The 13,509-nt window shown below is 42.5% G+C and overlaps 1 protein-coding gene across 1 annotated transcript; it reads left to right on the top strand.

Moving 5' to 3' along the window:
* Nucleotides 1–2,133: 2,133 nt before the first annotated feature.
* Nucleotides 2,134–5,734, top strand: LOC120902803 (oxidoreductase ptaE-like). The gene is made up of 4 exons (XM_040311803.1): nt 2,134–2,523; nt 3,414–4,213; nt 4,290–4,637; nt 4,717–5,734. The coding sequence occupies exons 1-4, from the start codon at nt 2,297–2,299 to the stop codon at nt 5,325–5,327; spliced, it is 1,986 nt and encodes a 661-aa protein (XP_040167737.1). The 5' UTR covers nt 2,134–2,296; the 3' UTR covers nt 5,328–5,734.
* Nucleotides 5,735–13,509: the final 7,775 nt, after the last annotated feature.

Below are 13,509 nucleotides of genomic sequence, written 5' to 3'. Positions count from 1 at the left end.
ATACACACAGACTGTAAAATAGTTGCATAGATCCCATGGTGCAGAAGTCTTCCAAATAGCCAAATTTATACAAATATGTTGTATTGAGACATGTTTTTTTTATATTTCAGTAGGCAAAAAATCAGATTTATTTCTAATTTCGGTTTTGTTCGAGAAAATGAACTGAAAAGTTTACATTTCCATACAAATTGACTAAAAAATATCTTCTATTTGGCTTAACATCCTACACGGGCATACCGGCCTGTACAGATTTTAGAGACTTTATTCAGTACCACGCAGCCGAATAGTCAGTCCTTGCTACGGGGGGATGGTCCATATGAGGCTTGCTCCGATGACGGGCATGTTGTTAAGTCATACGAGTTGATGACTGTACTATCAAACTTAAAACCATAATTCATTCAATTTCGAGATGATTTGACTGCAAGAATAGAACACGTCTGTACATGCTCTCGAGGGCTGCTCTCGACTCCTGGTCTAATAATACAAGAACGAACGTATTTTGTTTCTTGTACTAATTTGACCCCCGGAGGAAGAACTGATTATTAGGTTGAGGAATAGTCATCAATTACAAAACCATGATTTTAATAGCCTAGACTTCATTCAAATCACAGGAGTTGATAATTTTCAATATATTCTATATTTATCTAAAGCCCACTGTATTGTTAGGAACATATCTTAAGAAATCTTCTATTAACAATATACTTAAAGACTCTTATCTAACTTCCGAGAAGACTAAAATCCATACAGCAAACCTCTGCATAATAAGAACAATCCCAAAATTAATTCGCAACTAAAGACCAACTTTCCCACATTAACACACACACACAACCGCTTAACAGCTAACGGAATACTACCCAGATGCATCTAATCGTATAAACCATAAACGTGCAACGTATTCGCGCCAAACGATAAAGCCAACTTCGCTGGAAACACAAACAGCGCTCAAAATGCCGCTTACCAACGTCACGACAGAATGGTGTCTACGAAGCCGTTTGCCTGTGCAAACCCACAGCCCGACAAAAGCAACCCACCCAACTTCTGAATGCCGTAAGCAGCAGAGCACAAACACCGTTCGTCATCTGTTCCTGTGGCTGCATCCCGCTGGTGCGTGCATCTACTTAGCACCTGATCACAGGGAACCAACGGTTGTTTTCGTTTGCGTTGGGAAACTGGTTGGGTGTGTCTGGATGTAACTGGCATTATGATAGTGCATTATTGCACTGCATTCGGGCTGCTTCTCTTAAGCCCTTTTATGTGGCATTCCAGGAATCGATCTCGACCAAGAATACCAGGCGTAGATTGTTACTAACGCGTGGGGGTTTATATCGTTCCCGGAGGAAGAGGGATTACTGATTGCAGGGATGTGTTCGACCGATTCTACAGGCACTAAGTGCTATCGTACTAAGCATCTTTGGGGATAACAGCAAGATTTAACCAATTCTGAGTACAAGTTAGCATTATTTTAGGAAGCATTCTTACATCGAACGTAGAAGGAATGTATTGCATTTTAATTCCAATTCTCAGAAGAACACGATTATAAATTCAATCTTAACAGCAATAGATGTACATAGTTTTAGCTTAAAAATGCTTCCTTGTGTTTACATAATCCATAATACGTTTGCATTAAATGGACCACTTTTTCTATAAATGCTAAATGCTAAATAAATGCTCTCACCTCGTAAAGTAAACAGGAACTGTTGCACAGCTTCCTCAAAACCCCCGATAAAGCTAAATTCAATCTTTCAAGTGTTGTCCGATTTGTGCTTAAAACCCCGGAAGCTTTGAAGCCACTTCACTGAATTGGTAAGCATCATCCGAAAAGTATTGCGAAACATCCATAACCTATTCCTGGCAATGAGCAGCCCCTAGCTAGGGGGTCTCTTGTACTAGAATCGTGCCTGTGTGGGGTTTCCCTGCCTAAAAGAAGAGTAAAGCTCACCAATACGACATGGGAGGGGTTGGCACGGTGACGGGTACAGATCCCGACGTCACAAAAAACCTTATCTCGAAAGCACTAAAGCTGTAAGTAAAGCCCACGGCTTACCGGCTCACCCCACTCGAAACCGACCGCCGTACCGGGGGTGAGCTGTGGCCAGGCCAGACATTCCATCTTATAAATAATTTCACCCGCCAGCGAACGATCACAGTGTTGCAGTAGTGGTTGACTGGAGCAGTTTAGTGTCTAGTGCGCGATAGCAAGTTTACGCGCTAACCAAAAAAAAGGTTACGAGTTTAAAGTTGGCCCAATTTCTCCCAACAACTGGGCTACCGTCTAGAAACCACATACAAAACAAAGATGATCGTGTTACGATCACACGTGCTAGTACTGCTCGGTGTGCTAGTGGTCGCGTACGCGACGCGTGCCAATGCTCAAAGCTGGCTTAACACGTTACTCGAGCAATCGAACGGGACGCTCGATGTGAGCACATTTCCGGGCGAGCAGTGTTTGCGCGAGTGCGACAATACCCAGCCACGGATATGCCACTTTTCCTGGACGATGGAACACTACCACGTGATGGGACCGTAAGTGTATTTTGAGAATGAGATGCGACGAATGCGTGCAGCGATTTTGCAAAGACCCCCCCCCACAGCCGATAGCTTTGCGCACACACACGTGTTAGTGGAGATGGTAGTAGGCGTCAGTGTCAGTGTACTTAGTGATAGGTGCAATTGTACCCAGACAGTTTAAGCTTACTCGTCTACGTTTGCCTACGCTTGATGAAGTTCAATGCCAATGTGACGCAAGTAGTGTGTTGCGTGCGTTGGGAAATTGTAACTAAAGTAGGCATCGATGACTAATCCGAACGGGGCTTCATATACCGCTCAAACTGAAGCACTTGTGAGATGTTTACCGTGCACACTGTAGCTGTAAATCAATCACTTTTACTATTCCCAAAACATAAACACTGTATTACGCACTTCAGATAACACACAACTGGTGCACTACCTCGTGGTGGATGAAAAGTGTGTAAAGATTTCATTAGTAGATTAGTGACCTATAATCCTATGAAGGAGTATCTGTTTCCGGTAGGTTCTATACGCACTGTAGTTTGTTGACGGCTTAGCAAACTTTACTGATGACCAACGAGCTAGAAATAGGAATACGTCAAATACGTTGCAAACGCCCAATTAATCCACCTGAAGTGTGCCTCTTGATGTGCCACACATTCCAGCAAACAAAGCGTTCGTGCGAAGTGTCTTTGTCAGCAGCATGTGCCGGAGGCAGATTAAATTGCGATCTACCCGCGTTGAGATAAACCAGTGATTATCAAGCATTTGTGTTCGGAACCAGTTTAATACTGCATCCACTTCAGTTCCCTTATCCTCAAGAGGATCACTCTTACATTAGTTGTTAGATGAGCTCACACAATCGTATAATCTAAGGTGTTCTTTCCTCATCCCTTCCCTTACAGTGCCTGCCGGGACTGTGCGAAAGGCAACCATACGGACTGCTACCATCCGGCCTGCATAACGGCGGACGGTGTGGAACGGGGCGTCATGAGCCTGAATCGCAAAATTCCCGGCCCAACGATTAGCGTCTGCCGGCACGATCTGATCGTGGTCGACATAACGAATGCGATGGCGGGCACATCGGCCGCCATTCACTGGCACGGGCTGCATCAGCGAGCAACGCCCTACATGGACGGCGTCCCGTTCATTACCCAGTGTCCGATCGGATTTGGCAACACGTTTCGCTACGCCTTCCTAGCAACGGAACCGGGCACACAGTTTTACCATTCCCACTCGGGCCACCATAAGGTGAACGGGCATTATGGAGCGTTGATCGTGCGAGAGCCCAAGAGAGCGGACCCGAACGGTGATCTCTACCACTACGATACACCGGCACACGTAATTCTCGGCTCAGATTGGATGCACATCGATGGGGAGATGTTTATGCCCGGGTTGCCTTCCGCCGGCGGAATTATGCCGATCAATCTGCTGATCAACGGAAAGGGGACGTACCACGATCCGAAGAAGAATGAAACTACCCAAACGCCGTTGGAGGTGTATACGGTACGGCGTGGGGCACGGTTCCGGTTCCGGTTTATCAATGCGGCAAGCCACGTGTGTCCGCTGCAGCTGCAGATTGAAGATCACATGATGGAGGTGATTGCGAGTGATTCCTTCCATCTGCAGCCACGCAAAGTTGACACGCTCGTGTCGACGTCTGGCGAGCGGTACGATTTCGTGCTGGATGCAAACGGTGTTAAAGGTAAGATCATGTACAAGGGCTTTCTGGAGCTAGAGCAAGGATAGCTAAACAAGGAATTGTTTTCCTTTTTTTACAGACACTTATTGGGTGCGTTTGCGTTCCCTTGGACCTTGCGCGGACTTGCAGTTGGAGCAGTTTGCCGTGCTGAGATACACCACTGGGCCGTTTATTAACGATGCCTTCCCAACTGGTGCTCCACCTACGTACGAGGAACCGTTCCGAAACGTTGCCACAGCGAACCATCCGAATGCCACCTGTGGACGACCGGAGTTTGGTGACTATTGTATCACCGACTTTCAAGCGTACGATACGGACGAAGACGTGATCAACGGAGTGCCAGATCATCAGCTAACCTTTGGCTTCTACAACTACCCTGTTAGCTTTGAGAGCATGTTTGAGTCGAATCGATATGAGCACTATATGAGTAAGTGGGACAGCTTCCTTTGAGAAAATCGCCTTTTGATCAATCAAATCATATTCAATTTCGCACCTCTTTCTTTCAGATATCTACGGTTCGCTAATGATGCAAGGAGCGATCAACAACATCAGCCTGGCCTACCCACCTTTCTCACTGCTCACCCAGCCGGAGAAAATCCGCGACGACACATTCTGCGATGAGAACAACCGGCCCGACTCCTGCTCCGATCGACAGCTCTGCACCTGCACCCATCGGGTAAAGATCAACCTCGGCGATATCGTAGAACTGTACATTCTCGATCTAACGCCCTCGGTGAACGATCTCAACCATCCGTTCCACCTGCACGGCTACCAGATGTTCGTGATGGAGATGAGCCAAGATCGTCGGGTACCGATTACGCTCGAAATTGCGCAAAACATAGCCCGGCAGCGGTTACTATCGCGCAACACCGTGGCGCTTCCACCGCGCAAGGACACCGTATCGATTCCGAGCCGCGGCTACGCACGTGTTCGCTTCCGTGCGGACAACCCAGGCTTCTGGCTGATGCACTGCCATTACGAGTGGCACACGGCCGTCGGTATGGCGCTGGTGCTGCAGGTCGGTGAAACGTCGGAGATGGTAAAAGCACCTGCCGACTTCCCCAAATGCGACAGCTACACACCAGCAGTGGGTCATCTGTTGCAGGGCAGTCTGTGAGCTGAACAACAAACCACTCGCAATCGAAGTCGAATTTCAGCACACCCACAAACAAACACACACATACAAACGTAATTTATTCTAGCTACAACACACGGTGATATTTACCGCCATAAGCCAATCCGCTTATCGGTCGCTTCTCAGCTCGCATTGATCTAGTGTAATAAATTATTTGAAGCATCCTCGAACGTTCCCCTTCTCACTCCCATTTCCAGGCTGGGATTTGAAGGGGATTGGGATTCCGAAGCGGCAGCACTGACGTCGCGTCGTAGGAGTACTTCGGTTATTTATGTAGTGCAATGTAAGCAACGGATTTATAGGATACTGTTAGATACTTGTTAAAATAGTTGTACAGCTCAATAAAACTAGTCACTGCTTGTGAACTCCCAGGAACTTTGGAAATGACATTGCTTTTGTTTATGGGTATTGTTTTGTACACTACTGTAATGCCGGAAACCAGAAATTACATAATCCTCGCAATTGTTGCTATTATTTAACAAGCTAAAGCGCCTGATTTAGTTGTAAGACGATGCTTAATGGTGGGTTTACAACACACTTAATAGAGCTTAGCGATGGTAAGTAAGCTGTTATGGAAGCAACGGTGGAACTCATCGACATCATTCACCAAAACGTGATCGTAGCGCAGAGGCGTTTATCAGTAATACTACAAGCTTTTATCTGCGTGATAAATCGGTTTGTGGGGTAAAAATCGGGTGGAACAAAAAAGTGCAGCAAAAATTGGTAACAGTTAAGAAGTTATCGAATGTATGAAACATAATACTGTAGGTGGTAAATAAACGTTCAGGCGACAGAGACAGTGCACCATTAAAGGATTGAGAAAATTATCCAACTAGAAAATGATACAATTAGGATGTTTGAAAGACGTTGACTTTGAGGTGGCAAGATACCGTTGAAGCGTCTACCATTATGGCCGGAAAAACGGATTAGCAGCTCGAATGTGTAAAATCTTGAGCGGTTTCGGACATTCCTGAGGCAGGCCAAGACCGTAAAGTGGTTGTACCGGTGGATTTAATGTTTCCAGTTGTTTTCTGATTGTTTCACAACCGCATTTTTTCATTTTGTGGGAACGATACAAAATTGTGTGAGAAACGGTCAATCAACTGTGACAAAAACTAAACAATTACGGTAAGCATATCAACAAACTCTGGGACACCTTGTAATTAAGTAAGTAAGTGAGCATATGAATAAGAAAATCAAAATAGAAAAACAATCCAATTGAAAGAATAGATGGCAGAAGATAAGTAAGTAAATTAATAGAATAAGTATAAAGGTTAGTAAGTATGTAAGCAAGAAGATAAGAGAATAAATAAGTAAGAAAGAACGAAAGTAAGCAAGTAATTGGGTAAGTAGGCAAGTTAAAAGACCAGTAAGTATATGAGAAAGAAGGTAAGTGAATAATTATTTAAGTCAGTAAGTAATAAAAAGGAAGGAAATAAAAAAATGTGTTAAAATAGGAAAATTAGTTAGAGAATCAATCAACCAATACCTAATTAAGGCTAATGAAAAAGGTAAATAATTAGGTGAGTAAGCAAATACGGAAATAAATATGTAATTAAACACAGTATAAACGAATTAAGGTAGGTGTACCAATCGTTGTGCTAGCACCAATTGTTGTGCTTTCGACAAAAACATCAACATTAAGAAAAGATTCTGGCTATTTGCGCCCGATCAATGTATTCGTATAATTTTTCATATCAATCTATTCGTATAATATATCTTATTTCCTTATTTTCTTACAAGTTTCACAATTTTTCGAGGTCATTTTTATCAAATAATCACAATCATTATGATCACTGTCCAAAAATCAACCACTGTTTATCGATGAGCGAAAAAAACAGCCCAACATTCAATTTTAATTTATACGCAAACTAGAGCACAGAACCTATCACAAATGATCTTAAAAATTCGATTATGATTCTTCAACACTGAAACAGCACAGTTTTTGATCGTTTGGCAATGTAAAATAATTTATTTATCGAATCGCAAAATAGCAATACAATTGGTGCAATAAATACTGTCATGTTCCAATTGTTGTGCTTGTCCCCATCCCTACAACTTTAGCTGTCGAATAGCAAAAACAAGTTGTGTCATTTCGCATGGAAAATCGTACAAAATTTACATTCTAAACCTTATTTTTAGAATATTAAACTTTAATGATTGTCAACAGCTAGTTATCAAATTTTATAATTCCTTAAAAACATTCTCCTTCGATGTTAAAAACCAATTTTGTTAGATCAAACACATCCTAGCACAAACATTGATACACAGCTAGCACAACATTTGGAACAAATAGCACAACAATTCATACATTAGAAGAGGTTTTGGAAGAGTCTATAACTTTTGTAAAAAGTGACCAATTTACAAAATGTAAAAGCAATAATGTAGCTAAAATAGGTGTCTATCTACATTACCCTTTTCATTAATTTTTATGCAGTGGTTTCTTCACAATTTTTGTTTAAGTCCAAACGCTGTACAAACTCGTCCATAATTGGTGCACCTACCCTAAATACTTAAATAAATAAAGTAAATACATCATTGATGTTTGAATGTTAAAACTAATTGCATTTTACAGCTTTATTCACACCAGTATACAATGCTCTGATATAATCATATCATGTCATTATTCAAAAAAAAAAATTAGGAGCAGCACGATATGTTCTCATTATTCCACTACTGGTTTCACCTTATCGCGGGTGTGCTTGTCTGATCAATAAATTAAAATAAAGATACAACCACACACACACACCCTCAGACAGGTTGAAGTTGCGGCCGAGGGTATTGAACAAACTAATGAGTTCCTGTTAACCAGTTTTCTCCGATCGTTTATCAACAATGGATGTAATTGCGAGAAGTACTACTTCAATTTTCCAACTCTCAGTTGAAGCACCTGATGGGATATTTCTATTTCAAAATAACCCCCCACTCCCGGCAGTTTATATTTAGCCTTCCGATTACGCCCTTTCCTTCCCATCTTCTCGCACATGCTCTTCTGTTCCCCCCTACCGCTGCCGTGTTTTGCATCTGCAACGCTCCAGCAAAACAAATCACGACCCCTTTGCAAAATCGATCCTGTGCAGTGGCACTTCGACCCGAGTGTCATCATCCTTACCCTCCCCCCAAAATACGACACGATTGCACTGCTAATAATCGCTAGGTGGTTGGCCGTGTGTTGATGGTCTCTGCCCTTTGCCGATGGGGCCCGATAAACCCAAACCTTTACAGCGTCCTTTGACCCGGACGCACCGACAACGCAACCCAGCCAACGAACTGTGAAGCAGGATGCGATTATCGTTTTGTGCTGATACCACGGGTATAGCTGCCAGCAATCAGGACACGCATTCAGTGACACCCTCTGTAGTTTCGAAAAAAAAACTGCAGACATGCAGCAAAAAAAAAAACAAGACGAACCGGAAGAAAACTCCTCTCTTGCTGATACACTGTACGGCGTATCTCTGCTTCGAACGGAAGTGAATGGTTCCCTTCTTCTCTTCCCTCCCAGAAAAAACACCTCTCTGCTCGAGAACTCTACAGCTGGATTCTGACGAAGTGTCTCTACAATGGGTGCTCAAGCGAAGCCAGTAGAAAAAGGGAAAGTTTGCAAGAATCCTACCAATGCATCCCGACGCGTGGTTTGGGTGAGGGAAAAAGGGGAATGCCAGCAAGCAAGGAGCACATGGGAGGGTGGTTTAAAATTTCAATTACACTGCACTCGGCTTGCCTCATCAGCACAGCGCTGTGCACAAAAAGCGCGAGATTGTTGCGCGATATGCGGCGTACATCCTGCTTGGATGAAGCGAGTTCACCATGCGTACGTGTGCGCCACCGCTCGCAGTACTCCATGCTATTGTGTACCGGTAAACCGTTTATCAGCTACAAATTGACACACACACGAGAGAAAGAGAGAGAGGAAGAGAGCGTGGAAAGGACCGGAAACGCTTATCTCCTTTCGTCACCAGCCGGCTCAAACGCGTTTCCGATGCTTCCTGCGGCCCTCTATCTGTGTAGCTTATTGTGTCGCACATCTCCTTTACATGTGCGTTTACGTCCTTTACGCCAAGTGTGTCTGTGTGTGTGATGAAGCAAGCTGATGAAAGTGAATTCAAGTGTAATCAAAAGTAGAAGTGTGTAATCCACGCTTCAGCTACAATCCCTTTTCCAGGCACCACGTGGCGTGAGGAGTTGCCAACGATCGAAACGATTGGGAAGGGAGCACATTAATCCCACTTTCACGTTCCCCGTTCAGATGAAGACGATCCGTACTAGTGTATTAAAACGACCCACAGGCGATGGGTAAAAAAGGTGCTTAATGATAATTATCTTTGAGCTGTGGTGTACTGACTCCCTTTCCTTGCTATTAAGCATTGTCGTCTGACGACGGTGTGCGGAGTAGACACTTTCTCTCTTTCTTCTCCGATGAGGGGAAAAAGAACTGCAAACGCTAATGAATCGGTTGCACAAAGATTTTATATGCAACTCGCTGCAAATTTGCGGTCAAAAGCTCACCTTCATTAGGGGAGCTGACACGAGTTCTCTGTACGTTGTTAGTACATCGGTACCACGGAAAGCTTCACTCACGTACTTCCCAGTACTCACACCGCACTGAAATGGATCTATAATTTACCTGAGCGCACACACACAGAACAGCTCACTCTTCGTATCATATCCCAGATCCCCTTATCATCCACCGGAACCGGGCATCATAAATCCTTTTTCGGTGTGCGCTTGGGCTGTGCCCGGGATTGCATAAATAAAATATTTCAAAAGCCTCAGCCCGTAAAGATGTGGCCTGTATCCTTGCCTTGCTTCACGGATGATCTACACCAGTACGCAAAGGATCAGCAAAGCACTGACACCCACACACACACACACATCCTTAGCATGTCAAAGGAATTCCAGAGTAGCTCCCGAAAACCGTCCTCCCCACCCGTTGACCAGGATTGAGAATATTTCACGCTTCAAAGAACCTTCCGGGGTTGGTTGGTTTTTGGAAATTTTAACACACACACACACACACAGAGAGAAAGGACATTCAAGCTGCCGAAAGGTGTCGAAGGTGAACCGAGCTTCGGTGGGATGGAGGTAGGCAAGATAGGAAGACACGTGGAAGAGGGATGTGATAATTTGGTGTTTGCTGTTCAAGGGTGAGGCACTGCTGTTTTTTTCTCAACAAGTTTAATATCCCTTTTTTCGTGTTTTCTTCATGTTTTTGTGGTGTTTCGTTTCTAGTAGGAAGGGAGCAATGGTGCTCAGTCCTAGCTTTATGGGTGAGTTAAACATGTTTACCGACGTGATAGACACACTTCCCCCCCCCCCCAGGGCTTACTGGATGCAGCCCAAAAGCCAACCAGCACGAACATTACAGTTCCACCCGACAAGTACTTGTTGATCCGCAATGAGCTATTTTGGAGCATCATTCATATTTTAATGCTTTCGGAGGTAGCGGACTCTCCTCTACAGAAAGTTCGGAGCGACAAGACTCCACCAAAACAACAAATGGCCGACAGGTGGTAGTTTGCTGATGCATCACGGTCGCTTATCGCACGGACGTGTAAATCCGTGCCCTAAACGGAGGTTGTTTGAAAATTAAACGTAATCTTGATCTTTGTTAAGATGCCTGTTGTATAGTGATATCTGGTTCATCTTAATCGTTCTATTAAGCTGTATCAGTTCGCGGCTATGTTGCTCCTGAACACCTTGAATACAAAATTGGGAAATTAAAGTGGGTATGAATGGAGATTTTTCTTTGGATTAGCGCGTATTTAAGGTATTTAAGAGGTGGCCCCGAAGGTCTATTTCAGGAGTTTTTAATCTTCTCAGAGTGTGGGCCACATTGAATCATGGTAATATTGTTGGGGGTAATTTTTGTAATGTTACTTTTAGTTCATTTGTTAGTGTGCATATCTTGGTTTCAAAAGATCATCAATATCATTTTTTCACAACAAACTTCTTATTTTGAAATACAACCTTCGTCTTGAAACAAAAAACATATTTGTATTGCTTAAAAATAAACAACATATAGGGTTTTGCTAGGGAGTTTAAGAAACAGGGCACAACACAGGCTTTCGGGAGTCGCTTTTTGCCTGAGAGTTTGAATTTGCAGACTTCTAGTCTGTAATTCATTTATTGATTATTTTATTTATTTTATGTTTTCATTCAAAACTTTCATTAATTGTTTATTTAATTTTTTTTTCATTTGTTTATTTATTTCTTCAATTGTTTACTTATGTATTCAATTGGTTATTCATGTTTTCAATTGTTTATTTATTTATTCATTTTTTTATGTTTTATGTATTTATTTATATATGTATGTATGTATGTATGTATGTATTTATTTATTTATTTATTTCATTATTGATTTTTTATTTATTTTATTTTTATTTATTTTTTATTACTTATTAATTTATTTATTTTATTATGAGAGCACGGTCTATTCGGGAGTTGAACCCATGACGGGCATGTTGTTAAGTCGTGTAAGTTGACGACTTTACCACCAGACCGGCCCAAACAAAATACACATAGGACAAATTAAAGATTAGATAGACGCACCGGATTCTACAATATCGGAGGGAATCTCTTCCCATCCGGACAATCCTTGCGTACCATGGACTTACTATCCTGTTAAGTGATACTTTACACCAAATAAAAAGTAGATGTAATGTATTATATACATTCAGAAAGGACTAATACTAACCAATATTTGTATTTTAATACAGTTTTTTTATACAAATCATGTGACTGCAAAAAGTATTCAAATTTTTAATAATATTTTAGTACTTTTGTACATGTGTATAGAATTTTGAAATTTCAATTGTATAACTCTATTTCTCTTGATGAAAAGAACTGTACATGAATATGGATGTTATTAGATGATTGATAAATTTGAATCAAAATTGAATGAATGATATTTTTTCAAAACTTCACGTTAATTTGAAAAGACAAGACTAAACATCTGCCCCTTTAATAACACATGACAACATGATAGGATGGAGTGGAATAAAATATTCCCGTTTGTGTGGTTTTCTATTCTTTGTAAAATGCTACAGAAATGATTCATTTAAATTCACATGTCACTTTCCCATTCCTTTGGAATCGATCCAAAAATTATTAAACCGTCTGTTACCGTTTGAAAGACACCCCAATAAAGGTTGATTCGTTATAGAAGCGACATTTTAACTGCAGGAAGCAACCTCCAAGCTGTGAATAAAGCTAGCTAGCTGGTGGAGACCGGGTTGGAAATCAGGGTGAAAAACTAGTTTCCCACAAGCCTGCTGTTTTCCCAACCTTTGCCCTAACTAAACGTGATTACATGCCGTACAGGGCAAAACGACACGACGACGATGACGACGCCACGATGTGTAGAAGACGATGGTACTCCTCCAGGCCCGGCCGCCAGTAAGTGCACAACGGTTAACCACATTGAATTACAACCCATTTGCAGCATATGCGGTCAAAAGCGGTCCAGAATCATAATCAAGGTTGGACGGAATCGTCCACCCGGGGACGCGGGGTTCGTTGCGGGCAGAAAAGTGCCTCCATCCGGATGTCATAAAATTACGCTAAGAGCATTTATCCTAGCAAATGGAGCTCGTCCGCACCAAGGAAAACCAACGTTGCACGGTAGGGGATTCCCCGCAGGAACGGGGGATGCTTTTCCCATTCCCCGGTCCTTAATTGTGCGCCAGGGCGGTGGGAACGGTGGGAAAAGCCCACCGTTAGCAAATCATCTCCAAACAATTTTCACTTAATTGTTTCCTTTCTTTGGCGTGCCGGTCGGGCCGAGGCGTGCCGGAGAGGCGTGTGTTATCGGTAAAGCTTTAAACGAAAGCTGAATATCGAAAGGCAATATGGAAAGGTGTACGGAATACTAATTGCGGTTACTGTTGACCTTGGCATTGGATGGGAGAATGTGGCGCTGTGGGTCGTTGGTATGAATTCGCTATAAGTTTGAGCTGCATCTGCAAGCCTGCTTGATGATTTGCTAAGTAAGGATATGCTTGTTGGTTGTACAAAATGTGTAGAGTTTTTGTTGGAATATAATTTTAAAACTGTTACAAAAATCTTCGTATACGACTTATGAATACAACATAATTTAAATTTTCTTAGCAAACCTAAATTCTTTTATAATATCGCTATACAAATTCTAGAAAATTTCCTACACTAT

The sequence above is a fragment of the Anopheles arabiensis genome, chromosome 3 (assembly GCF_016920715.1).
Source record: "Anopheles arabiensis isolate DONGOLA chromosome 3, AaraD3, whole genome shotgun sequence".
Lineage (NCBI taxonomy): Eukaryota > Metazoa > Arthropoda > Insecta > Diptera > Culicidae > Anopheles > Anopheles arabiensis.
This window is presented reverse-complemented; position numbering and strand designations above follow the sequence as displayed.

What these genes read in the sequence shown, in the direction of transcription:
- LOC120902803 (XM_040311803.1), top strand. Translation starts at nt 2,297, where the DNA reads ATGATCGTGTTACGATCACACGTGCTAGTACTGCTCGGTGTGCTAGTG. An exon ending in GGATGCAAACGGTGTTAAAG is followed by an intron (nt 4,214 to 4,289) that starts GTAAGATCATGT and finishes CTTTTTTTACAG; the next exon opens with ACACTTATTGGGTGCGTTTG. An exon ending in TCGATATGAGCACTATATGA is followed by an intron (nt 4,638 to 4,716) that starts GTAAGTGGGACA and finishes TCTTTCTTTCAG; the next exon opens with ATATCTACGGTTCGCTAATG.